Genomic DNA, 26,067 nt, shown 5'->3' on the forward strand with positions numbered 1-26,067 from the left:
TGTGGACTCTCATTTACCCCGACGCAGAGGGAAGTCTCGGTACCGGGAGCGAGTCAGCGCACAGGTTTAGTGCAAGGAACCTGACGCTCTCCAGCACCCCCCAGAGACCAGCACCAGGAAAAGGCGAGCCGGTCATCACCGAAGGCTTCCAGAAGTCACCGGTCCAGGTCTCGGGAGCACCAATACCAGTCCCGGTCCCGTGAGCAGCGGTACTGTTCCTGATCGGCAAGAAGCCGCTAGTCGACCTCCCGCCGGCACAGATCGACGGCACCGCCGTGGCCTTCACATTCGGCGTCGCCGGAGTCCGGCGCTGACTCGGGCCGATACATTTACCCGTACCGGTCACTAGACAACAGAGAACACCAGGCTGGGTGGCAACCCCAGTGGGGACCGCCAGGACACTGGCCCTTCTGGGCCCCTTGGGTCTACCATCAGCGGCAGGGGGCTTCCTCCAGGGCCAGCCACTCGGTGCACCGGTCCCGTGCAGGAAGCTACGGTGTCCAGACCCCCTGCACCTTCGCTGAGCGAGAGACCGGAGAAACCGGCACCGAGTCCCAAGGTCAGCTGTCCCGGCCCGAGCCAGAAGCCCCTCCCTCGGGACAGGGGGACCAAGGGGACCAGCAGGAGGAAGCCGAGCAGCTGCTGACCACCTCGTCATCCCCGGATGAAGCGGTGGCAGGCACAGCGGTATCAGGGCCTCCGCCAATAGACCACAAAGCCCACCAAGAGCTGCTGCGTAAGGTTGCTGATAACTTGGGGTTACAGGCCGAGGAGACTGTTGAGCAGGAGGACCACATGGTGGACATTCTGAGCCCAGAAGGTCCATCCAGAATAGCGCTTCCGCTCATTAAGACCATACAGTTGAACTATAAGACTATATGGCAGACCCCGGCCTCCAGCACTCCAACAGCCAAGGGTGTGGAGCGCAAGTACTTCGCCCCGTCAAAGGGGTTCGACTTCTTGTTTTGCCACCCAAGCCCATGTTCCCAGCTAGTCTCGGCAGTAAACGAGAGAGCGCCATGGGCAGCAGGCCCCGGCCCCTAAGGCCAAGGAAGCGAAGCGCCTGGACTTGTTTGGCAGGAAGGTGTATTCCTCAGGGGGCCTCCAGTTGAGGATTGCTAATCAACAGGCCACCCTCAATAGGCATAACTTCAACTCCTGGGCGGCAGTGGGGAGGTTTAAGGACAATCTCCCACAGGGTTCCCAACAGGAGTTCACGGCGCTGGTAGGTGAAGGCAAGGCCGTAGCAAAGACCTCTCTCCAGGCGTCCTTGGATTCGGCGGATGCGGCAGCCAGGACAATCGCGTCTGGCATGGTCATGCGACGCTCGGCGTGGCTTCAGGAGTCAGGTCTGCCGTCTGAGGTCCAGAACTCACTCCAGGACCTCCCCTTCGAAGGGTCCGGGCTCTTTTTGGACCAGATGGACGCAAAGCTACATAGCCTCAAGGACTCGAGGGCTACACTCAAGACGCTGGGTATGCACACCCCGGCGACTCAACGGAAGCCCTTCAAACCGCAGCCTCCTCCTCAGCATCACTACTAGCCTCGTCCTAGGCATGAGCCCTACCGCGGGCAAAGCGGGGATAACAGGAGGCGACGTAATAATAGCAATAGCTCCAATAGGCCAGGCTAGAGCCAAGGCCAACATAAGTCCCAGCCGGGCCCTAAACCAGGCTTTTGAAGGTGTGCTTGAGGACAGCATACCAGACCAATCACCGGATCCGTCCCCTTGTTTCCTGAACTGCCTGTCCCGTTTCTCCCGTGCGTGGTCCAGCATTATGTCAGACCGTTGGGTGTTACGCACGGTGCGAGGTGGATACATGCTGCAGTTCTCCTCCCTCCCTACCCCTACCCCCCTTCCCCGTCCCTCTTCAGGGACCCCTCTCACGAGCACCTCCTGGAACAGGAGGTTCGCACGCTCCTAGTGGCGGGGGCGGTAGAGATGGTACCGAAAGACCTGAGGGGGAAAGGGTTCTACTCCTGATACTTCATCATTCCCAGGGCCAAAGGAGGTCTTTGACCCATTCTAGACCTGCGCCAGCTCAACAAGTTCCTGGTCAAGGCCCAGTTCCGCGTGGTCTCTCTGGGCACCATCATCCCTTCCCTGGATCCAGGGGACTGGTATGCTGCCCTTGACATGAAGGACGCATACTTTCATATCGCCATCCACCCAGCGCGTCGCCGATTCCTGCGTTTCACTGTGAACCAGGAACATTACCAGTTCACGGTTCTCCCGTTTGGCCTAGCTGCGGCCCCCCGGGTGTTCACAAAATGCATTGCGGTAGTGGCGGCCTTCTTACGGAGGCAGAAGATTCGAGTTTACCCGTACCTCGATGACTGGCTCCTGGTGGGCTGGTCCGAAGAGGAGGTTCAGTCCCACGTGCAGGTGACCCTGAGACTATGCCGCACGCTGGGGCTCCTGGTCAACGTCCCCAAGTCCACCCTCATTCCAACTCAGAGAGTGGAATTCATAGGGGCGGTCCTAGATGCGGTACAGGCAAAGGTGAGCCTTCCAGTATCATGATTCCTGGCCATCCAGAAAGCAGTGCCAGTTTCCCACTACAATGTCCAGATGCTGCCTGAGGCTGCTGGGTCACTTGGCAGCATGCATGCATGTGGTCAAGCATGCTAGACTGAAACTCAGAAAGCTGCAGGCTTGGCTCACCCATGTATACCGCCCAGGCAGGGACCCCCTGGACTTGGTAGTGACAGCCCCAGGGGACGTGCTAGACTCCTTGCGGTGGTGGCGGTCCCAGACCATGGTTTGCGAAGGCATCCCCTTTGCCACACAACAGCCGGACCTGATGCTTGTGACGGACGCGTCAGACCTCGGATGGGGTGCTCACCTAGGGGACCTCAGGACTCAGGGCTTGTGGTCGGGAGCAGAGCAGTCGCCCCATATCAATGTGAAGGAGCTCAGGGCAGTTCGTTTAGCCTGCAAGACCTTACACGCCACTTTGAGCGGTCACAGCGTGACAGTTCTGACGGACAACACGACTGCCATGTTTTATATAAACAAGCAGGGCGGAACCCATTCCTCGCCGCTCTGCCATGAGGCTCTCCCCCTCTGGAACTTTTGCATAGCCCCCACCATTCACCTCGAGGCGTCGTATCTCCCGGGGGTGCGGAATGAACTGGCGGACCACCCCAGCAGGTCATACCACATGCACGAGTGGACACTCAGAGCTGACATCATGTTTTCGCTCTTCCACAAGTGGGGATTTCCCCGGGTAGACCTGTTTGCCACCAGGGGCAACGCCCAATGCCTGCAGTTCTGCTTGTTCCAGGACTGCAGCCCGGGCTCAATAGCAGACGCATTCGCGATCCTGTGGGAAGGGGAATTGAAATACGCCTTCCCCCTGCTTCCTCTGGTGCACAAGGTCCTGCTCAAGGTGCGCAGGGACAGGGCGGTGGTCATCCTCATCGCCCCGGCCTGGCCCCGCCAGCACTGGTTCACCACTCTCCTGGAGCTGTCGGTGGAAGCCCTGGTAACCCTGCTCCTACACCGGGACCTCATCACACAGGACGGAGGGCGACTCCTCCACCCCAACCTGCAATCACTACATCTGATGGCATGGAAGCTCTGTGGCTGAATGCTTTGGAGAGCCAGTGTTCCCTTCCTGTGCAGCAGGTTCTACTTGGTAGTAGGAAGCCCTCTACCAGGGCGACTTACCTGGCCAAGTAGAAGAGGTTCTCGTACTGGTGTGGGCCCCAACAGGTTCAGCCACGCCTGGCTCCGGACCCGACCATTCTAGAGTACCTACTGCACCTCAAGCAGCAGGGGCTGGCCCCATTCTCGATCAGAGTGCATCTGGCGGCCATCTCCGCCTTCCACCCGGCGTTTTCAGACTCAATGCAGAGTCAGGGCTCAGGTAGGGCTGAGCAACAATAATACAAACAGTAGGGAGCCCAGGCCCTGGGTCAGGGCAGGGCAACAATGGGTCAGGGCTCAGGCCCTCAGGCAGGGCTGAGCAACAACAGTAGGCCCCAAGCCTCCAAAGGCCTGGGAGAGGGGGAGACTGCCACCCACGAGTTGGGTGGCAGGGGGGACTCAGGCCCTCCCACTCCACTGCGTCCCAGCCCGGGGCCCTAGCAGCGGCAGAAGACCTGCTGCTTAGTCAGTGGGGATCCTGGCCGCAACACACTGACATGAGCTCTGGCAGTGCTGCAGCCCGACTAGGGTCGGCTGCTCCCGGGCTACTTCCAGACTCTCCCTCGGGTAGTACCTGGGTCGGGGTGTTGTCCTCTGGGGGGTCCAGCACCATAGGTTCCTCTGGGTAGTGGGCGAGCGGCAGGCTCGGCACCTCCTCCGTGTAGCGAGCGCAGGGTAGGTCCGGCAACTCCTCCGGGTAGCGAGCACAGGGCAGGCCCAGCCAGTCCTGGTGGTGTCTGGTCTCTCCGGCAGCTCGGGCCTCACTGAGCTCTGAGAGCGAGCCTTGATACTTCCAGGTCTGGGCTCTTTCCCCTCCGGGGCGGTGGGGAGCCACACCGCCTCACTACAGAAAGCAATAGATGTTTGCTAAAAGATAGATGACAAAACTAGAAAGGAAGTAAAGTTACAAGATTCTAAATGGGCATTAAAAACCGAAGAGTGAATTGGGCTGGTTTGCTGCAGCTCAGTGAACCAGTACATTTTCCTTAATCTAAGCTTTCCTGGAACCTAAGCATTCATTTAAAAATAAATAAGGGGGGGGGGGGGAGGAGTAAAGTCTCTGTAGACTTTGTGGTTGCAGAAATTAACCTTTGAAATATGAACCATATGTAAGCCAATTCTGATAAACTGGCCTGAGTCTACAGATATTCTGAAACAATAGTTCTGTAAAATGTGAAACTTCATCCTATTGGAGGTACTAGTTAACATAGTTTAACTGATTAAATTATTCAGGAAAGAAGGCTTTATTGTGAAGGTCTTCATAATCTGAGTGGCATCTCATTGAGACATCATAATTATTTGTATTATTGTTGTGCCCAGGATCCCCAGTCATGGACCAGGACCACATTGTGCTAGGCGCTGTACACACAATCCCTGCCTGCTCCAAAATGTTTACAAACTAAGTGGTTGGAGCATCACTTGAGAGAGCATCCTCGTTTATTTTCTAGTTTGAGCCTTGTCTAAAAACCATGAAGAATAATATAACTTTTAAAACTATAAATACCAGTCCCTGTGTCTCATAACAAAATTGTGTGTACATCAATATCATAATCTGTTTTAGGTACATTGTGCTACTAACAATTTAATCTAGAAGATAAAACTTTTAATGAAGTACTGTCCAGTTGTCATGTTTATCCATGATGCTTATCCTGTCATGGAAGAAATACAATATAAGCTAGCTGTAATTTGTGTTTAAATACTATCTTTCAATAATAACTTCATAGTCCTGTTGGTGCTCTGCATGTGTCTGTGTTGCAGAGCTTTGAGAACCAGCTAAAAAGCAGCAAAAGTCCTCTCGTGTATCTGGATGTTTGGGTCTAAGTTTATAAAAGGGCCAGGGGACTCAAATACCACAATTCATTTATTTTTGTAGTTACTTATTAAGCCTCCTAACACCCCTGTGAGGTGGTTAAGTGTTATCTTCTTTATACAGATAATTCTTTTCTACCTCAGAGAAGTTACCCAAATGGTCATATGGCAAATTAATGACAAGAATGGAACTAATAACTTTTAATTTCCAGTCTAATGTTCTACTCACTAAATTACATCCCCTTCTCTAAAATAAAAAAGTAGCCATTTAGTGCATGTACTCTTTCCTTTTGACTAGTCAGCTTCTTCTCCAGCCCAGTGTTCACCTAACCAATTTATACCTTCACTGTGGTCTCTCACCACCACAACAGTGTCCCCAGGACTAATTCCCCCCTACTAATTCCTGTGAAGAATACATATGAGATGTCAGCAAATTCTCCTTGATTTATATTACTTTCTCACTCTACTTTAATATTTTAAGTGAAAAATCAGAAGGTCTAATTCTCAAATTTACTTGATACCATCTGTATTAATTTCGATATTAACACACTGTTGTCAGTATATATTTAACATAGTAACCATAGTTTTTTGTAAATAACAGATGTATCTACATAAAATGTTTAATAGTCGTTGTAAACCACAGTTTTGAATATACTGATACTTCCAACCTACTGTGCTGAACCAATGGATCATGGAGATGTAGGAGTGTGAAGTATATTCTCTTACCTTTGTGACTCCTCCAGTAGGGCAGCTGGGATCCTGACTGTTGACTGTTTCTTGTTTGCTTTCCTATCTTTTGCCTCTGAGTTGCAGGGTGTGGAAGAAGAGAACGCGTAGTTGAACTGCTTGTTGGCATGTACAACTGAGTTCTTCATCTGAGCATCTGATAGTTTCCCGAAAAGACTAGGAATCACCAGTATAAAACATTTAAAAGCAGATGAAGCAACATGGTTTCTCAGTCTATTCATGGCATGTTCAAAAGTTTAACAAGACATGCTTTGGGCAATTTTGTGTGAGAATTTGTCATATTTTCTTGGTGCTTCATGTATAACATTTCTGATATGTGACAAGTTTACAGCTGAGAAAATCGAAATTTATAAGGAATACTATGTTCCTTATTGTCATTGACTCTTCAGTATAATGTGGTATTTTAAATTATATTCCAAAGCAAGACAATCATGTCTGTTAGCACTTATTTTATTTTTGATCCAAAAAAGCTCATAATGTTCTTCTAGAATAAAATTCATGTATCAAACAAATCTTTTGCATATTCTGTATAATTTTTGTGTGGCAATTAATGCTCCAAAATCTAATTGCAGAATATTAATTGTAATAAAGAATTAGTTATATTATAATGCAAAGTAGCTCTGTTCCTTTTCCTTCATAAATTTGCTTGTCAAGAATAATTTGTAAGTTATGCTGACAAACATTTTCACTTTTTTGTCTATATAATTCGTTATTTTTTCCCATTGGAATAACCACATTTGTTTTTGTTTTATATTCAACTTCAGTTTCAATATGTGGAATAAGTTTGAGTGTTATTTTCTGGAACTTAAAGGCTCTGTGCTCTGTTCAGTGCATGATATCAGTGTTCTGCATGGGTAGGGCCCTACCAAATTTATGGCCATGAAAAACGAGTCATGGACCGTGAAATCTGGTCTCTCCATGTGAAATCTGTTTTTTGTGTGTGTGTGTGTACTTTTACCCTATACTATACAGATTTCACGGGGGAGACCAGCATTTCTCAAATTGGGGGTCCTGACCCAAAAGGGAGTTGCAGGGGGCGGGGTCCCATGGTTATTTTAGGGGGGTTCATGGTATTGCCACCCTTACTTCTGCACTGCCTTCCAGAGCTGGGTGGCTGGAGAGCGGTGGCTAGGGTTACCATATTTCCACAATCAAAAAAGAGGACACTGGGGGGGGGGAAGCCCTGTCCCTGCCCCCATCCACTTCCCACTCCCTGACTGCCCCCCTCAGAACCCCAACCCCCCCTGCTTCTTGTTCCCTGACTGCCCCCTGCTGAGAACCCCCCACCCTAACTGTCCCCCTAGGACCCTACCTGTCCCCTGACTGCCCCGACCCTTATCTACTCGCATGGGTGGCAGGGTTGTAGAAATTTTGGTGGTGTCCAGAACCGCCCCCCCCCACCTGCCTAAGGCTCTGGGAGGGGGGTTGGGTGGGGGGAGGAGATCTGGGGTGCAGGTCCTGGGCTGGGGATTAGGGTGCAGGAGGGGTGCAGGCTCTGGGATAGAGTTTGGGTGCTGGGTGCAGGCTCTGGGCTGGGGCAGGGGGTGGGTGTGCAGGAGGGGGTGAGGGGTGCAGGCTCTGGGATGGAGTTTGGAGGTGGGAGGTGGTGCAAAGGGAGGGGGTGCAGGCTTTGGGAGGGAGTTTGAGGGCAGGAGGGGCTGTGTGGGAAGGGGGGAGGGGGTTTGGGAGATAGGAGGGGATGCAGGGGTGAGGGCTCTGGGTCTGAGGATGAGGGGTTCATGATGCAGGAGGGGGCTCAGAGATGGAGCAGAGGATTAGGGTGTAGGGGGATGAGGGCTCTGGCTGGGGCTGGGGATGAGGGGTTCATGATGCAGGAGGAGGCTCAGGGCTGGGGCAGAGGATTAGGGTGCGGGGGGATGAGGGCTGGGGCTGAGGGGTTTGGGGCGTTGCAGAGGCTCAGGGCTAGGGTGGAAGGGCAGCCTGTCTTCCCATTAGTGGATGGGGGACGCTAGGACCCGGGGGCAGCAGACAGCAGTTGCTGCTGGCTCTGGCAGTACAAGCAGGCAAGGGAGAGGCAGGCAGGGAGGGGGGAGTCCACGGGGAGGGGGCGCGCGGAGGTGGGGTGGCAGGTGGAGGCCGGGGACCCATCCAACACTCCCCTGCTCCCCGACTCCCCCCCCCCCCGACTCCCCTTACCATTCTGGCTCCACGTGTAGGCAAAACACGCTGCCTGGTGGGTTGGTTTGTGTGTTACACAGGGCTGCAGACAGAGGGAGGGGGGAGCAGGGGACGGCTCTGGCTGCTGGAGGCCAATGGGAGCGGCTCAATTGGCCCAGCCGCCCAATCAGCAGCCGCACTCTGCATGGAAGGGAGGGAGGGAGGCGAGGGAGGAAAAAACCCCGGACATTTTAACCTTGTTACCAATTCCTCCCGGACGGCTATTTAGAGATGCAAAAGCCGGACATGTCTGGGGAAATACGGTGGCTGTTGACTGGGCACCCAGCTCTGAAGGCAGCACCCCGCCAGCAGCAGCACAGAAGTAAAGGTGGCAATACCATACCATACCATGCCATCCTTACTTCTGTGCTGCTGCTGCCAGTGGCTCTGCCTTCAGAGCTGAACTCCCGGCCAGCAGCTGCCACTCTCCAGCTGCCCAGCTCCGAAGGCAGTGCCACCACAAGAAGCAGCATCATGGAAGTAAAGGTAACAGTACTGCAACCCCCTCTACAATAACCTTGCAAACTCCCCACACAACTCCTTTTTGGGTCAGGACCCCTACAATTACAACATTGTGAAATTTCAGATTTGAATAGCTAAAATTTCCTATGACCATGAAATTGACCAAAATGGACCGTGAATTTGGTAGGGCCCTATGCATGGGTTTAGGTCAGTGTAAAGATGAATAGTTAGGTCTGTTCCTTTCAGTTATATCACTTGTATTTTTTAGCTCCACACAATGCTGTTGCTGTTAAATCACCATGCACATACAAGCATGTTTTAAATTAACATTAAGCAGCAATAATAAAATCAAATACAACTTTAAATACATCAGAAGCAGGAAGCCTGCCAAACAATCCATGGGGCCATTGGATGATCAAGGTTCTAAAGGAGCACTCAAGGAAGACAAGGCAATTTCAGAGAAGCTAAGTTAATTCTTTGCATTGGTCTTCACTGCAGAGGATGTGAAAGGGATTCCCACACCTCAGCCATTCTTTCTAGGTGAAAAATCTGAGGAACTGCCCCAGACTGAGGTATCAATAGAGGACCAGGACAAGGACCAGATGGTATTCACCCAAGAGTTCTGAAGGAACTCAAATATGAAATTGCCTACATAACTGTGGTATGTAACCTATTGCATGAATCAGTCTCTGTACCAGATGGCTGGCGGATAGCTGATGTGACACTGATTTCTGAAAAAAGCTCAAGAGGCGATTCTGGGAATTACATGTGTTAGGCCTAACTTCAGTACCAGGCAAATGGGTTGAAACTATAGTCAAGAACAAAATTATCAGACACATATATGAATACAGTATGTTGGGGAAGAGTAAACACAGCTTTTATAAAGGGAGATCATGCCTCACCATTCTATTAGAATTCTTTGAGAGGGTCAACAAACATGAAATTCAGGAACCTGAATTGGTGGATTATTGATACAAAAGACAATAAATTGCTCCATTGACTCGTACTCAGAGGCCAATAGAAGATGATAAATTCCATTAAAATTCTGGAGAAGAAAACCAAACCATCTTGAATAATGACCTTTTTCAGTTTTCGGTGATTATTTAAAAAAAATTAAACAAAGCAGGAAGGAGAAATTAATTAGTACATGTATAAACATAACTTTCCATATGGTCTTCACAAAAGTTCTTCATTTAGGATACTTGTTTTACTAATGATGGTAAACAGACTATGGCTTTTTATATATGTCTTTGGAGGAATTACTGGTATATCCGGCATATTGAACTAACTGAAGGTAGTTTCTGTCAAAGTATCATAACCTAAGAAGTGGGACATTAAAGTATTCTATCCCTGATAGATGAGTTGCATTCAGATAGGAATATTCTATGTTAGAACTATAATGAAATATTTTCAAATTAAAATCACTATTCTTTTTTAATCCTTAGTTGATGTATATAGGCATGATTTGTAAGATTTAAATATTGTGATAAATATATTGAAAAATGATATTATAATCAAGTTATATAACATTTCTAGTAAGGACACACTTGAAAGATGACACTCACAATCATGTTTAAATTGACAAGACTATTGAAATAAAACATGGAGAATATATCGTGGCATAAGGGACAGAAAGCCCAGGTAGCTGTGAAAAGGGGAAACACTTAGTATACCTCTTGCAGCTTCCCCACTTTTTCTAAACATCTGTGCCTTGACATCAGGTAGACCTGCAGCATTAAAACTATCCTGACATTAGCTATCTATGTTAGCAATATCACCAACTCTTGCTCAGAAAGACTGAGGGTCTTGTGGACCAAACCTCATTAGTCTGTGATGGTTGAGTTGATGAACTTCAAGTGCCTTTACAACTTTTCCCTTTCCTGTTTATACACTTCTTGTCTTGTATTACTTTCTTCCTGCCCCTCGACTCTGCAAACAATTCTAGTCTCAACTGCCTGCTTTGCCCACAAGTGTCTTTGCACTTCGTTCCATGCCATTCCTTACACATGGACTCTCATTGTGAACTTATCTGTAAGGCTGCTAACCTCTTCTCCTTTGAATCCCTTCCCAAGACTCAACTCTGCCATAATGCCTACAAAAAATCTGGCAACAAAAGATGGTAAGAAATTGTGGGAGGGACAAGTTAGCCACCCATATGAACCAGTGTGGGAATCTGATACTGAACCTTGAGAGCTATCATTGCTACACATGGACACTGCAACAGTGCAGTGGACTTCACCACTACATGCCTTGCTCCATTACTGTGCTCCTGCATTCTTGTGGTATGATGCTGCAATGATTGTGTTCAACTTTCAGCTCACCCAAGGCGTTCCACTTAGTGCTGTGGGGGAAAAGGCTGGTGCTAAAGTCGGCACTATCAATCAATGAAAAGTTTCCTTCTTCAGACTGTGGTGCTATACAAACTGGTGCCAAAGTGAGCAGATCCCTTTATTTGAGGCATCGAGACCTGCTAGGCTCCTGAATGGAACTTTTCTGACCCTGATAACTTTTGTGAGAAGTGAAGTAATTCGGGGTGGCTGGCAGGTAACAGGGTCCTGTTGCATAGTGATCTCTCCTAACGCACAAAGAATATATTCAACCAGTTCTGTTGCATCAGCAGGGTTTGGGGAGAGTGGCTGACATGGGTGGAAGTCATTTTTGGAGTCCTTGAGTCTTACTGGAGAGGCTGCAGTGGGAAGGTGTAGTGGTAGCCTCCTTTGTTGCTGGCTGTTTGGTGGAGGCAGTAGATGGCCTCTTGTATGGCCATCAAACATTGGTGAGATGGTCATTCACACCAATCAGTACAAGAAAAGACCTATGGAGACACTGTGACTCCAGATATTGGCAGCTCTCCTTGCTGTAGATAATGGATGTGCCATTAGTATGTTGCTCGAACACTTCACTGGTTATAGAATTGGTACTGTTGCTATATAAGGCACAAACTGAGATTAAACTTGTGAGGGACATAAAGGGTAACAAGAAAACATTTTACAAATACATTAGAAGTAAGAAGAAGACGAAGAACAGGGTAGGCCCATTACTCAGTGAGGAGGGAAAGACGACAACAGAAAACTCAGTAATGACCGAAGTGTTAAATGCCTTTTTTTGTTTCAGTTTTCACCAAAAAGATCACCAATCATTGGATTAGTAACATAGTGAATATCAGTGTAACTGGCCTAGTATCTGAGGCTAAAATAGGGAAAGAGCAAATTACGAATTACTTCCATGTCTACACTACCACTTATGTCGGCAAAATTTATGTTACTCGGGGGTATGAAAAAATACCCCTGAGTGACATAAGTTTCTCCGGCATAAATGGTAGTGTGCACAGCTCTGTGTCGGCGGGAGAGATTCTCGTGCTGACATAGCTACCGCTGCTTGTTGTGGGTGGTTTAATTATGTCAACGGGAGAGCCCTCTCCTGTTGGCATAGAAGATCTTAAAGCAGCGCAGCTGCATTGGTACAGCTGTGCCCCTGTAAGGTCTCTAGTGTAGACATAGCCGTCGACAAGTTAGATGTCTTCAAGTTGGCAGGGCCTGATGAAATACATCCTGAAATACTTAAGGAACTGAGTTGAAGAAATCTCTGAGCCGTTAGTGGTTATCTCTGAGAACTTGTGAAGGATGGGAGAGATCCCCAAGGACTGGAAAAGGACAAATATAGTACCTATCTATAAAAAGGGGAATAAGGAGAACCCAGGGAATTATAGAACAGTCAGCTTAACATCAGTACCCAGAAAGATAATGGAGCAAATAATCAAGCAATCCATTTGTAAGCAGTTAGAAGATAATAAAGTGTTAAGTAACAGCATGGATTGGTCAAGAACAAATCATGTCAAACCAACGTAATATCCTTCTTTGAAAGGGTAATAAGCTTTGTGGATGGAGGGGGGAGTAGTAGATGTGATATATCTTGACTTTAGTAAGGCTTTTGATATTGTCTCACATGACCTCATAAACAAACTAGGGAAATATAGCCTAGACACACCTACTAAGGTGGATGCACAACTGGTTGGAAAACTGTACTTAGAGAGTAGTAATCAATGGTTCACAATCATGCTGGCAGGGCATATTTAGTTGGGTGCTGCAGGGACCTGTCCTGGGTCCAGTTCTATTCAGTATTTTTATAAATGATTTGGATAATGGCATAAAGAGTGTACTTATAAAGTTTGCGTCTCATACCAAGCTGGGAGGGGTTTTGCAAGAGCTTTAGAGGACAGAATTAGTAATCAAAATGATCTTGACAAACTGGAAAAATGGCCTGAAATAAATAGGATGAAATTCAAGAAGGACAAATGCAAAGTATTATACTTAGGAAGGAATAATCAATTGCACAAACACAAAATGGGAAATTACTGCAATAGTCCTTCTAAGGCAGTCAAGGATTTTGGGATGATAGTGGATCATTACTATAACAGTACAAAATTAAAATTTCGTAGCTATAATTACCATGGTCTTTTTAGGTTTGTGGAAACAAATTCCAAAGTTACACCCTAACAATATTGGATATATCATATTGTAAAACATGAGGGTCTTTTCTCATCTGAGCCTTTACTTATTTCACGTATTTTTGATCTTACTCATTAATGCAATGTTACTGAAAAATGCTGTATGCTTAATAAGACCCAGCCTTTGTTATTGTAGTAGAAGAGAAACTGTTCTTTACCATTACATACCAGAAGGCCTAATGTGGTGACAAAAGGTGAATTGAAAAGATAAAATGAAAACTGTTTGAATCTGAAAGTAATGCCCCCATGAACTAGATTTTGTGTGTGTGTGGAGGGGGGCATTTAGCGCAGAAATCAGTTTTCTTTATTTTTTACTTTTTGAAGTCCCATGCTGCTTTTGGTTTTCTGAAGATTAGATGCCACTATTCTGTGATGTCACTGACACTGTTGGTTGCAAAGATTCTTCTGTTATCTGAGAGTAATGCAGTCGGGACTACCTTCTGAACCAGGAATTGCTACAGCATTTTAAAAAGGGGTTGAAAACCATTTTTTAAAAAGCAAAGCAATTTCTGTGCTCAGGACTGCCATCCCTACCCCACAGAGTATGGTTAGTAGGGGTCAGACAAAACAAAATCTGTGACATATTACCCTCCACAATATCTGCATAACTAATAGGGAAGAAACCAAGAAAGGGCAAACTTAGGCTGAGCATCAGAAAAATCTTAACAGAGGTACTTGTCCATGGAATAGCTTTCATAGAGAGCTATTGGAACCATGCATACTGAACCTGCAAACTTAGACTGGCCAAAACAATAATATATTGTAGGGAACAGTCCTACAGAGACAGAGAGATGGGGTGGATAACTTAATCCATTGGTGGTCCATGGAGCTACATCTGTCCCTTTGAATTCCCTTTGAATCGTGTGTCCGTTTTCAAGCCATGACACTTCTTACTATTGTAGTCTAGACTAGGAATCTCTTAATGTTTCCAGAGGCTTTTTGACATGCTACAGAAAAAGAGCACCTTCTGAACCTTGGGTAACTGCTGAATGATAAATGTGTCTTTTGTGTAAATTGAACTGTGATCAGAATTGCAGGTGGCATCAAAATTAGAGGGGTAGCAAGTACATGGGACACAATAAAATTATTAGATCCCCTGGAATGATTAGCAGAGTGGTTGCCACTGGCAACAGAAGGACATTCGGCCCCTTTGATATGAAAGAATGCCTACGGAGAAGGAACTAAACAGAACAGACACAAAGTGAGGTTTTTTACCCACGAAAGCTTATGCCCAAATAAATCTGTTAGTCTTTAAGGTGCCACCGGACTCCTTGTTGTTTTTGTGGATACAGACTAACACGGCTACTCCCTGATACTTGACAAAATGGGGTATGTAACCACAAGCTATACCAGTCATATTGAAGTACGTTTTTCTTTGTGTCCTAATGCTACTTTTTCATGTAACCAGGCACTAGAGTTGCCACACGGAACGGCTGAATTTGGGTCTGGGAGGTTGAAAAGGAGTGATACATGAGCACCTCAGTATTTAGATTCATTAGCTCAGTCTTTATTATGAATAACTTCTTTGGTTCTGTCCTACCACATTTTCATACTCTCACCCAGATCTTGAGAATTTAGCTCAGAACTGATTTTTAGCTTCAACATTACCTTTAAGATGATGGGAATTGTTGATGCAATGACAATAGTCCACTATTGGGAATGTAAGTACAGGAGTAAATTAAGTGGTGTGTAATGGTTTCTACCAGTCTTAAATTTAGTGTGTGTTTGTATGTGAAATAATACATAACGTGCAAATGTATACAAAGATTTGTTTTAATAATACTACAGTTTATTGTAAATCTTATCTTTCTTTTCAGTCTCTTGCTGAACAGGCCAAAGCTAGATTGCAGTTGGTTCTTGAAGCAGCTGGTAAGTGATACTACATAAATATGTAATAGAAAGTAATAATTTTACTGCATTGTTTATAATATCACTAAAGTGAAACCTGTGTCCCAGCTGATTTTGCCCCCCTCACTTTGGCAAACATTGAATCTTTTCCCCACCCTTCTCCCACTTAAATTTCTAATTAGACCAAACCAGTGTGGCTTTTCTCATTTGTATACCATCGTCGGCAGTGTCTAAATTATTCTTGGATATGGAAATAAATGTGTGGTATTTATCTGCTGCAGAAGAACTAAGGTGAATTTCAAATGTTTTTGCTGTCATGGTTCTGGTTTTTGTTTCTTTTATGGGTTGCAGAGAAAGTGTGTGTGGTGGGGGATTTTGTAAAAACCTTCTTTAGAGGTGCAGATTCTAGGCCTGAACTACATTTCTGTGCCCCGTTAAAGGTTCTCTTACTTTCTACAGTATCACATTGTCCTAGACATGCAAGAAAGATAAGACACAAGGAATGAGGTTTAATTAGGCCACAGTTTTATTAACTGATCTGTGCGCTATCTGGCAATAACTTGTACAGTGCAATCTGTTCAATGTGGTGGAGGACTGCTGTCATCCCTCCACACCTGGTCCTATTATGGTAACTCCTACAGCCCTTCCATGTATGAGAGTTAAAGGGCTGAGGAAAAGGGGTTGTCTCCTCACCGTACCAGACATTAGGTGCACCAACACTGTTCTCCAGCTGCTTTGGAGGATGCTCTCCCCCCAAGTCCACTTCCAGTTCTGGCTTATCAGGGAACTGGACCCCTATTGAATGAGTATCTGCGTTGGACACCTGTCATCAGAGGCACCAGCAGTTAGCTTGGCTGACTTTGCCTCAGCCCTGCCAGATTCCCAGATTGTTAACCATTCCGTTAGAAAGGTGTATTATTTCTTCCTTGAATAACTCAAGTGTTGGTTATACAATTTTGCGATGGGCAATCACCAACATTTCTGTCTCCCATAATTTAGCCACTTGTCAATTTACCCCTCTCATGGCCTTGTCCGCCTGTGAAATCCTTGCAGCTCCTCTGCCAAACCCTCTGCTGTGGCATCTCATGCCAATTATCGTTACCCTGACTCGACTCCTAAACGTTGTCCTATCCCTTTACTGAATCTCCAGATTGTTTCCCCCTAGCTGCACGCTGATCCATTCACATGGCCCCCTCCCTGACCAATGAAAATATAAGAGGGCATCCGCTGACCTCGGAATGTGTTCCTCCAACCAACTCAGAGCTGCTGCTGGTCCAGCACATAATGGCTCCAGACCATTGAAAAGGGGCTTATATGTCCTCCTTCTGTTGCTCAGAAGACAATGGGCTTCTACAGAGCTCCTGACTCTCCAGCTACACACCTACCTTTCCACCCCTGACCACAAGAAGCTGGCTCTTGCGAGGGGGGAAAAAGACAGAAACCCTCTGCTCCTTCTGAGACTGTGGGGATGCATTTCTCAATGCTATTTTAATACCTGGAAAATCTTACTTTTGCCTACTGGTTTTGCCCTTTTATGCATGGCAAATATGGCCTTATATTTCTTCTATTCAAAAATCAACATGGCTACCTCTACTAAGAATTAAAATTGTACTTAATATCTTGGATTAGGAGGGATGACAAAGGCAAGAGGTGTCAGCAGTTGATGGATTAGTTCTGGGTCTGTGGATGGGAATTCCTGAGGATAGTAGTCAGAGCACTGGGGGTTGTATGATGGCTGTACGCTTGTAAAGACTATACAGTCATTATGCAGATCAGTCCTTCCTAGTCAATAATAGCATAGGGAATTCCATAATAGAAAAGTGCATGAACAGTCCTGCGGCTGTTACTGTACAGTACCCCAGTGCTCCGACTCAGGCAATTCTGTTTCAGTATCCTCATGGACATGCAGGACTTTGGACATGTGTGAGACAATTAGAACACACACCTTAGAGAATATTAAATTGTTAATTAGTGAATATTTTAAATACTACATCTATGGGTAAGAACCCATTTTACTTGGGTATAAATTCAGGTGGTGAACAGTATAAGGGGTCCAAGTTATGGTTTTGCAGCCTGAAAATTAAGAGTTCTCAGTGAAGCTTTGTAAGCTGCTCTCTAACATAATTATAAACAATGCAACTATAGCTAGATTTAATAAGATATCTTATTTCCATTAAATCAACAAAAGATATCAATGATTTTGTAGTACAGATGCAAATAAAATAGAAAAAATATGTAAACATTAGTAAGTATGCACAAATTACTCTGCTTTGAAATACTTGTTTTGTGTTCCATTTTGTTGTTAGCACAAGCATATACTTTTGTTAAAAGCATAAGATCAAATTTTCACAGTGGCCACTGGATTTGGGTTCCCCAATTTTTCGGTGCCTAACTCAAGACCTGTGTTCTGACTGTCAGACATCACCTGCAACTGTACTTCTGTAAAACAAGTAAAACAAGTACTAGGTGTCTGAAGTTGGGCATCCAGAGCCAGAGGCTACTTTGGAAATTTTTTCCCTAAGATTTTGTTTTATATTGCAGAAGAGTGTTGGTGAATATTTTCATTGGCATTTGTTTAATAATTTCAATGAATTGAATGTTGTTCATAGGTGTTTTCCTTGATTCCTTCAGCATTTATGTAGTGTACTCAAAAAGGGCTAGAACATTCATATGTAATCATATTTGCAATTTTACTGCAGTCCTACTTAGTCCCTAGACCTTACACTTTTTGTTTTTTTCCATATACAACTTTTTGTTGGTTTTAGTGCACAAAAATAGGAGAAATTTAAGAATTTCTTACAAATGTTATCAGTAAGTATGCATGCTGTGCAATAATTTCAGCTCTTCAATTTTAATTTGTATTCTCCTATCTGTTTCATAGATTTAATTGTAAATATACTTTACAAGTAATCAATCTTTTTTTCTTCTTCCTTTTGGGGACCTTTTTCTCTAAAGGGAAGTACTACTTTCGATATTTTCAGCAAATATTCACATTTTTCAATAATGCAACTAGCATCTTATATTTCATAGTTTCAAATGTATGCATAAATATTCTCCATATCTTTTAATATGTCTTTGAAGCATATAATTATAAAATAGATGTGACAGCACAGACCTCAAAAAGTACAATTTGTTTATACTACTCACAGCTGTCACACCTCATTTTTTAATTTAACACCTTGAAAATGTATTAACAATACCATGAGTTGTATATCATCATGACCTGGGTCCTGTGGATTTCAAGAGACATTTAAAATGGTTGTGACACTTTATAATTTTAAAAATTCACAGCTGGATGCTGAAGTTTAAATTGGAGGTGCAAATTGCTTATGGATGACTTGAGAGAGGTTTAATGTATTTGTTTATCTTAAAATTTGAAATGTAGGAAAAATCCCTTTTCCTGTCTGTATTTTAATGCTGAAAATGGAAAATCAAAAAAACCCTATAAAACTATAAAATCCTGCTCTGTTGTTTGTTCTTGGTCAATTAAGAATAAAGTTGACAACATTGTTGTGAGAAGGGTGTGGAGAAAGGCTGCTGACTTTTTCATTCATTCATTTTTTTGGTTTAAAGCAAAATGAGAACTTTTTACCGTTATATCATTTATATAAACACCTTCTGTGCCAGAATTTTATCAAGCAATATTTTTCAGTACAACTATTATAGCCCTCGTTGCTGTAATGTGATACTCTGTTTTGAGAGAGCTATTTTCAATACTGAAAATACAACTAGTTCAACTTTTTAGAATAAAAACCTGGGGGCCAGGTACTAGTCCAGGTTTCAACAGTACTTGTATGTTGCAGTATTATTGTAGTTAGTTACTGTTGTCACATCACTTTTTATAAATTATCTAGCTTTGTAATATTTGTAGTGCATTGAAAACTGTCCACAGATTTTTTTTAAATAGACTGAACATTGTTGTCTTTTCAAGGATTTGACAATCCATGTGTTTGCCAAAGTTGTTCAACAACAGTTGTTTCAGTATAATGTCAATACTTACAGTAGGCTATATCTGAATATGGTGTAGCTTTAAAACTTAAGTTTGGCGACAATAAACAAAAATGATTTTGCCTTTTATACACTACAGTAACTCCTCACTTAACGTTGTAGTTATGTCCTTGAAAAATGTGACTTTAAGCAAAAAGATGTTAAGCGAATCCAATTGCCCCATAAGAATGAATGTAAATAGGGGGGTTAGATTCGAGCGTGCTGTGTCCTTGCTCCTCCCCCTCCCACCCCAGAGCCTCCTGAATGCTGCGAAACAGCTGATTGCTGCAGGCAGGAGGCGTGGGGAGGGAGCGGGGAGTTGCTGATCCAGCTGCCGGCGGGCGGGAGGCGCTGAGGGGGGCATGGAGGGGAGCTGAAGGGGGTCTGCCGGTCCACCCTGGTTCCAAGCCCCCACAGCCAAACAACGTTATAAGCAAACATTGCACAACTTTAAATAAGTATGTTCTCTAATAGATCAGCAACATAACAACGTTAACTGGGACGACGTTAAGTGAGGAGTTACTGTATATAGATATTCCAGATCAGTTTGGATTCTTCAGAAAAATTCATTTCATTACTATATTTACCTTCTTTCTGCTAACCCATAGACTTACTGATTTAACCACCGTGAACATTCTGTATAATTTAATGTATATACTTATCAACATCAACAGTACAATAATACTTTAAGCTACAAATTTAATCAGAAAGATTGAATTAGAACATACTGTATATTTGCAGCTAAGTTGAGCTAGTGTTGCCATTGCATTTAATTTCATTTTGAGAAAAAGAAATGGCTTCCAATTAATAAAGTTGCCATTTAAGCTGTCCCACTTGAGCATTTGAGGTTAATCCTTCATCAGGGTTATTTTCACTAAAAATTAAATTATACTGGAACATGATCTTGAGGACTTAGGTGTACATACATATTAAACACAAAGTTGCAGTGGTGATAGGTTAACCAGCAGTGCTGACCGACCACCAGCTGACATGATATTAAACACTGCATGCCCTTGTCTACACTAACTGCAGTCTTGGTTAACATAACTCCTCATAGTCATGTTCTGCTACAGCCCAATTTTCTAGTGAAGACAAGCCCAGTGAGGTGGATGACCTGGAGGAGGAGTGAGTTTTCACTTTTGTTGCTGCTACTTGGAGAGTTGTTTCTCCAAATCTAGATTAATAGTACAGCAACACATCTGCTTGCATTGGGATGGCTATATTGTTTTAATGGAAAAAGACACATGTAATTTTTATGAACGTTTAAAATTAGCAAAGTATTGTAGAAAGCAAAGAAATTGCAGAGACTAAAATTGTTGAATCAATGATTATTTATGCAACATACCATAAATATCTCTTTTGAGGAGTTCCAAATTCATTTAGGCATTTCAGTAACAGCCCTTTTGCCTAAAGGCAAGGCTGAGAAGATGAGAATCTTCACAATGAGATCTCATTAACAATTTAGAAATGGCGACTGCTGACCATGTTCAGGAGTAATTTTTAATTGTTTATACCTTTTTGTTTTAACACTTACCTCTAAACCAAGGAAATGGAATAGATATCAATGAGGACTGTTCCGTACCAAGTTTAAAATTTTAGTGCTTTTTTCTTTTCTGAAGCTTGATGGAAAAGTGTGTGTGTGTGAATACACACACACATATATATTTTTGCAAAGGGAAAAGGGTTTTTTTCACTTTTAAAAATTTAAAAATTTATAAAAAAATATTTTGCACAAAAAAAAAAAACAGAGAGAGAGAGAAATTAGCTTTGGGCATAGGCCAAACATAGAAAATTTCAACCCAAAAGGTGAATATTATTTTGTAAAGTTTGAGTGTGAAAATGGGGATTGTAATAGATACTGGTTTGCTGTCTTTTTTTTTTTTTCTTTTCTTTTCTGTAATGGGTGCTGATTATGCCTAACCTATAGTTCTCTAGCTGTATTTTATTTTTGTCAACCTGAGTTCCAAGAAAAGATCGGAGGTAGCTAGTAAAAATGGATTTAATGCTAAATTCATGCCAATTACTAGAAAGACACAACTGTGTTATAATTAACTACAGACAATAATCCTTAGAGGCATTTTCACACCAGAGGAGACTTCAAAAAGAACATTCCATACAAAAAGTTTCCATAGCCTCTAATGTACCGTATTCCTTTTTCTGTTGTTTTAGGTAAAGTATTTGTGTTTAAGACTTTTTCTCTTCACAATCAGGAGAATTTTACTTGATCCTTCATTGAAGTCATCATATTTTGTTTGGCATGGAAATTGTAATGTACAAGTTTAGAAATTTGACATCCTGTGGAATTAAACAGGAGAAGGAAGCTGATATGTTGAAATACAATAATATTTAGTATTTACAGCATATAAGGCTTGAAAGCTCTTTACAAATGTTAATGATTTATAATCCCATACAAATGATATGGCCAAAGTTTACCAACTTTGATGCCTAAGGTAAGCTGCATACAAAAATAATTTGATTTTTTTAAGAACTACAGAGCACCCATAGGACCTGTTCACCATGCACAACTTCAGTGGGAATTGTGGGTGTTCAGAATTTCTGAAAAATCCATGTTTAGTGCCTAACTTTGATTTGTATCCTTTAAAGTAAAAATATAGTAAAGGGGTGATGAAAAGAGATGGAGTTACTTTTCACTGATATTTGAAAGTTTTCTTCTGACTTCTAGTTATTGCCACGTGTGGGTTGTCTGGCTAAATGTTTAATAATTACCTACATTAGCCATAACATTCATTTTTTAAACCTTTATAGTAAAATATCGCCTCCAAGAAGCCTTTGTATTCTTAAATTGTGTTGGTTGGTTGGTTTGCAATACGGTTCATGTTAAATCAATATAGTTTCTCTGTCAGTATAGATTAATGAATCTGTATCTGTGTTCTGAGTAAACCAGGCAGTAGCTGAAGTCACTTAAGTACTCTGCATTAATTGTTTTAAGAAACTAATTTTGGTTTATAAAAACTGTCTCTCAATAGAGATTATTGGTTGCAGCTATACATTTATATTTGTGTGACTTTTATTTACTTATCTATCTTAATATTTAAATAGAAGAAAGCCTTTTTAGCGTAGTCTAACAATATCACAGCAACTTACCATGTTTGAGCAGATGTTAAGCAGGCAGTAGTTGAATGTTAATTTTGAGAGGGTGGTATGTTTAAGCCTATCTGAAGTATGTTGCATGTGGGCTTTCCAGACTTAGTTACAATGCTGTGTCTCTTGGGAGAATTTTAAAGCTAAACCTCTTTCTTTTTGTCACTCTATATGGACTCTCTCAAGTCAGTATAAAGCAGATCATCCCTAGGCTAAAGCTCTTCAGCTTTTGTTATTGGGCTCTGTAGACTTGTAATTAGGCCTCCTGGCAGGCCTTGCAGGCCAGTTAATGGTCATATGGAGTTTCTATGAGGCAGACTGGCTTTGTATAAATCCTTCGTAGGAATACGTTTATGGGTCACTTCCTACCAGGACCATGCTTTGTCCCTGTGCCCCACGGGCTGACAGGGAGCAGGTTCCCTTGACCATGGACAGCTCAGTTTGCTACTCACAATCTACTCAGCTAATCCCCAGTGTAAACAGAGGATTTAGCAGAGCTTCTGTCACTTACAGTTGCCAAACCACTTGGGTGTCTGTGATTTCTTTCCCAGACTTCATTACTGAAAGAGAAGAGTATAAGGTTTAGCCTTGTTTGTATATTAAATATGCACTATTTCTTTTCAGTAGTTTTAAGAAAAAAGTTCAAGGCATATATATAATCGTACTAAAAAAACACTGAAATAAGATTAAAACAAATTAAAATCTGATAGGTTGTGCTATAAAAAATTTGTATAAGGCATCCATGTTTTTTCATAAAATGTAAAATATGGATGCTTTAAATGTAAATATACTGATATGAAATAGCATATGGACATTTTGAACCATTAATCTTACTGTTCACACAAAAGTAGCTCTGAAAAATTTTCTGTAGTGATAAATAAAATTCTCTTTTTCTCCATATAAAGGTGATTGATCTGGATTTTCAAAGGTCTAGAGTTGAAATGGGTAACTGATCTATTTTTGGAATCAGCATTTCAATCTATTACTAAAAGAGCATGCAAAAATACAGTATTTTTATGGTCAGAATTGTTGAGGGGGTTTAAAGGAGACTTCAGAACTGAGCTGTTAATATGACATTAATAATATATGCTAAAAACTGATTAATAGAATTCTTAAGGATTTTACATTGTTTGACAGAAATTCTGTATGTTTTAATATTTAACTCATCATCCTCTGCTTACACTGTCAGTTTCCCTCTTTTTTGTTCTCTGTGGCACACATCTTATATTTTTCTTTTTATTCTTTTAAAAGAATTCAGTGGAAAATTATAAATATACTGGTGATAGCTAGAGTAAAAATGCAAATATTGGAGGATATTTGTTGCATGGTTGTTTTCATTATATATTTCTTCTTAAGGAAAACAAATCTTTATTTGTCCTAGCCTTATCTATTAAATAAATGGTCAAATATTCTGCACTCTGTGGTACCAAAATAGCCCATGACAGATGTGGCTCAAAGGACCACATACGTAGACTCTATGATTTTAGTCTGGTGGAACTAATAGGATCACTCATTACTTTATAGATTCTTGCTTTTCTTTTCTTTAATGAAAACTGTTTAGTTAAATAGGCTGGCCTTTATTTTGCTCTTTCTCTGGCTATGGAATAGGGCCATGAGGTAGCAAATATGAAAACATTAAAACTTTAATTGTAATTATTGGGAAATTACTGATTTTTTTAAATACAATGATGAACTTTTTATGTTTGTAATGGCTTTGTTAGAGTAGTGTTTTGTGTAGCTCTGCGTAGGGGAACATCATAAATCCTTCCTATTTTTTAGCCTTGCGTTACATTTTAAAGTAGCACTTTTAGAAGACTCAGTAAATTGTGTGTGTATATACAGAGGGTGTAATAGCATATAAAGTATGTTACATATTTTATGGAATTTTAAAATAGAATTGTAAATAATCCAATTGAGAGAAATTGCAAGAACCTGAAACACGTTATATGACTCAAATTTCTTTTATTTCTTGTGCTTTCAGGTAGGTATCTTTGACAAGTGTCTATTGAAATTTTTCTCAATAAAATATCAGTTCTGCCAAGAAACACATGGTGATGCAGAGAACAAATAACCATATAAGCCAAGAATGCTTTGATATAAGACTTTAAGGGTTTTTTGGATAGCAACTCTTGAGTCAAGATAATGAGAACATGACATAGGGACATATGCAGATAATGAAAGACACATGAACACATAAGGACTGATACACCTCTGTGGGCACAGGCAGGTACAATTTTAAGCTATTTGCACCAGTAGCACAAGCTGCACCCAAGGAGGATTCAGCAGTGCTGCTACTGCCTTCTCCCAGGAATTCCACCAAGAGATGGCAGCTTTAAACTCTAGAGGGAAGGCCACAGGACTCCAGCTGGTGAAGGCTGTCTAAGAGATATGTTGACACCGAGGAGGTGCTCTGATTGCTGTTTCCAGCCCACCCCAGTCTGCCACTCCAACTTTATGAGCTGCTCTGGCTGACTCCAGGTGGCTTTTGTAGCTAAAATCACCTTCCTTCCTCTGTCCAGGTGGACTTTCCACCACTGGGTTCACAGCCTGTGTTTTGCTGCTGGAATAAATGCTCCACAGACTACAAAATTGCATTTTCAGAACTGTCCAAGAAGCAGTTCACATTCTGCTCTATTAATGAGGGCAAACTACTTAAATTCTATGTATTAACCTCAGAATAAAGATTTAAGGTCAGAGCTCATGAAACAATGGAAAGTTTCTCCTGGTGAGTTTGGGCTGCTTCCCTTCATTCATAAAAGTTTCTTCTTTGAGTAGATGCAGTTTTGTATTCCACTTAGGTGTGTGTGCGCCCAGCGTGCCAGAGCCAGAGATTTTTACCTAGCAGTACCTGTAGAGGGGTGGCACTCAAACTTCATGGTCATAGCCCCTCCCTGGCTATATGAGGTGGCGCCACCCTGACTCCCATCCCAACCCCCCCTAATTCCTTCTTACCCTGCATAGCTGGAGTCAGAACTCTGTGTGGTTTTTCAGCTTCACAGTCCTCTTTTCAGTAACTTTTTTCTAGTTGTACTCCTAATATAGAGTTAGTTAGACTTAGTGTGTGTTAGTTGTACTTTGTGTTCCTGGTGATGCCATCACTAGGGATTAAATATTGTCCATCATGTGTGGGGGCCCTCTCCAATAACGATCCCCACATGCGGTGCTTGCTGTGTCTAGACAAAGTCCACGTGAAGAAGCGGTGTTTGATTTACAGATCATTCACAAAGTTGACTCAGGTGGCAAGGAATCTTCATCTGAAACAGCACCTGCTTGAGCAGGTCACGTGGCCTGCTTTGGCACTGAGGCCCTCATCAGATCGCAGATCACCCTCTGATTTGGACAGTGCTGCTGCTTCGTGTCCTGGAGCTGGCACTTCTCCAGAAAGACAGAGGAATTGTTTCCCACACTTGTTTCCCAAATGTGCTGAGGAAAAGGCCTCATAAGACCAATGAGACAGATCCCGTGGGGACTTGTCTCCCTCCTCCAGAAGGAGCGTGGATCAGCTCAGGGTGAAGGTGGATCCATTGGATGGAGCAGGTCCCATCAACTACTCCATGGAACTGCACAGGAAGGCAGAGACCCTGTGCTGTTGACTCCCGTTCTGGCCCCAGAGCATCCATTGACTCCACTACTGACGAGGATGATGCCAGCTCCAGCTGTTTCTGCACCAGTGGCATATCAGGCCGCAGCGGACCTCCTCTGCCTTTATGTCCTGACCTCTGTTGGTCCAGGGCTGCATCCTTTTTAGCCCCATTGGCTGGGCAGGCCACTGAAC

General features: G+C 43.3%; 1 protein-coding gene across 1 annotated transcript in view; it reads left to right on the plus strand.

Annotated features, from left to right (window-relative positions):
* Positions 1–26,067, plus strand: part of RSRC1 (arginine and serine rich coiled-coil 1) — a 352,313-nt gene that overhangs the window by 168,531 nt on the left and 157,715 nt on the right. The window contains exon 6 of the mRNA XM_024192668.3: positions 15,173–15,224. Coding sequence (XP_024048436.1) covers positions 15,173–15,224 — 52 coding nt within the window. The remainder of the gene's footprint in view (positions 1–15,172; positions 15,225–26,067) is intronic.

This window comes from Terrapene carolina, unplaced genomic scaffold, assembly GCF_002925995.2.
Source record: "Terrapene carolina triunguis isolate 2854851 unplaced genomic scaffold, T_m_triunguis-2.0 Scaffold88, whole genome shotgun sequence".
Taxonomy (NCBI): Eukaryota; Metazoa; Chordata; order Testudines; family Emydidae; genus Terrapene; species Terrapene triunguis.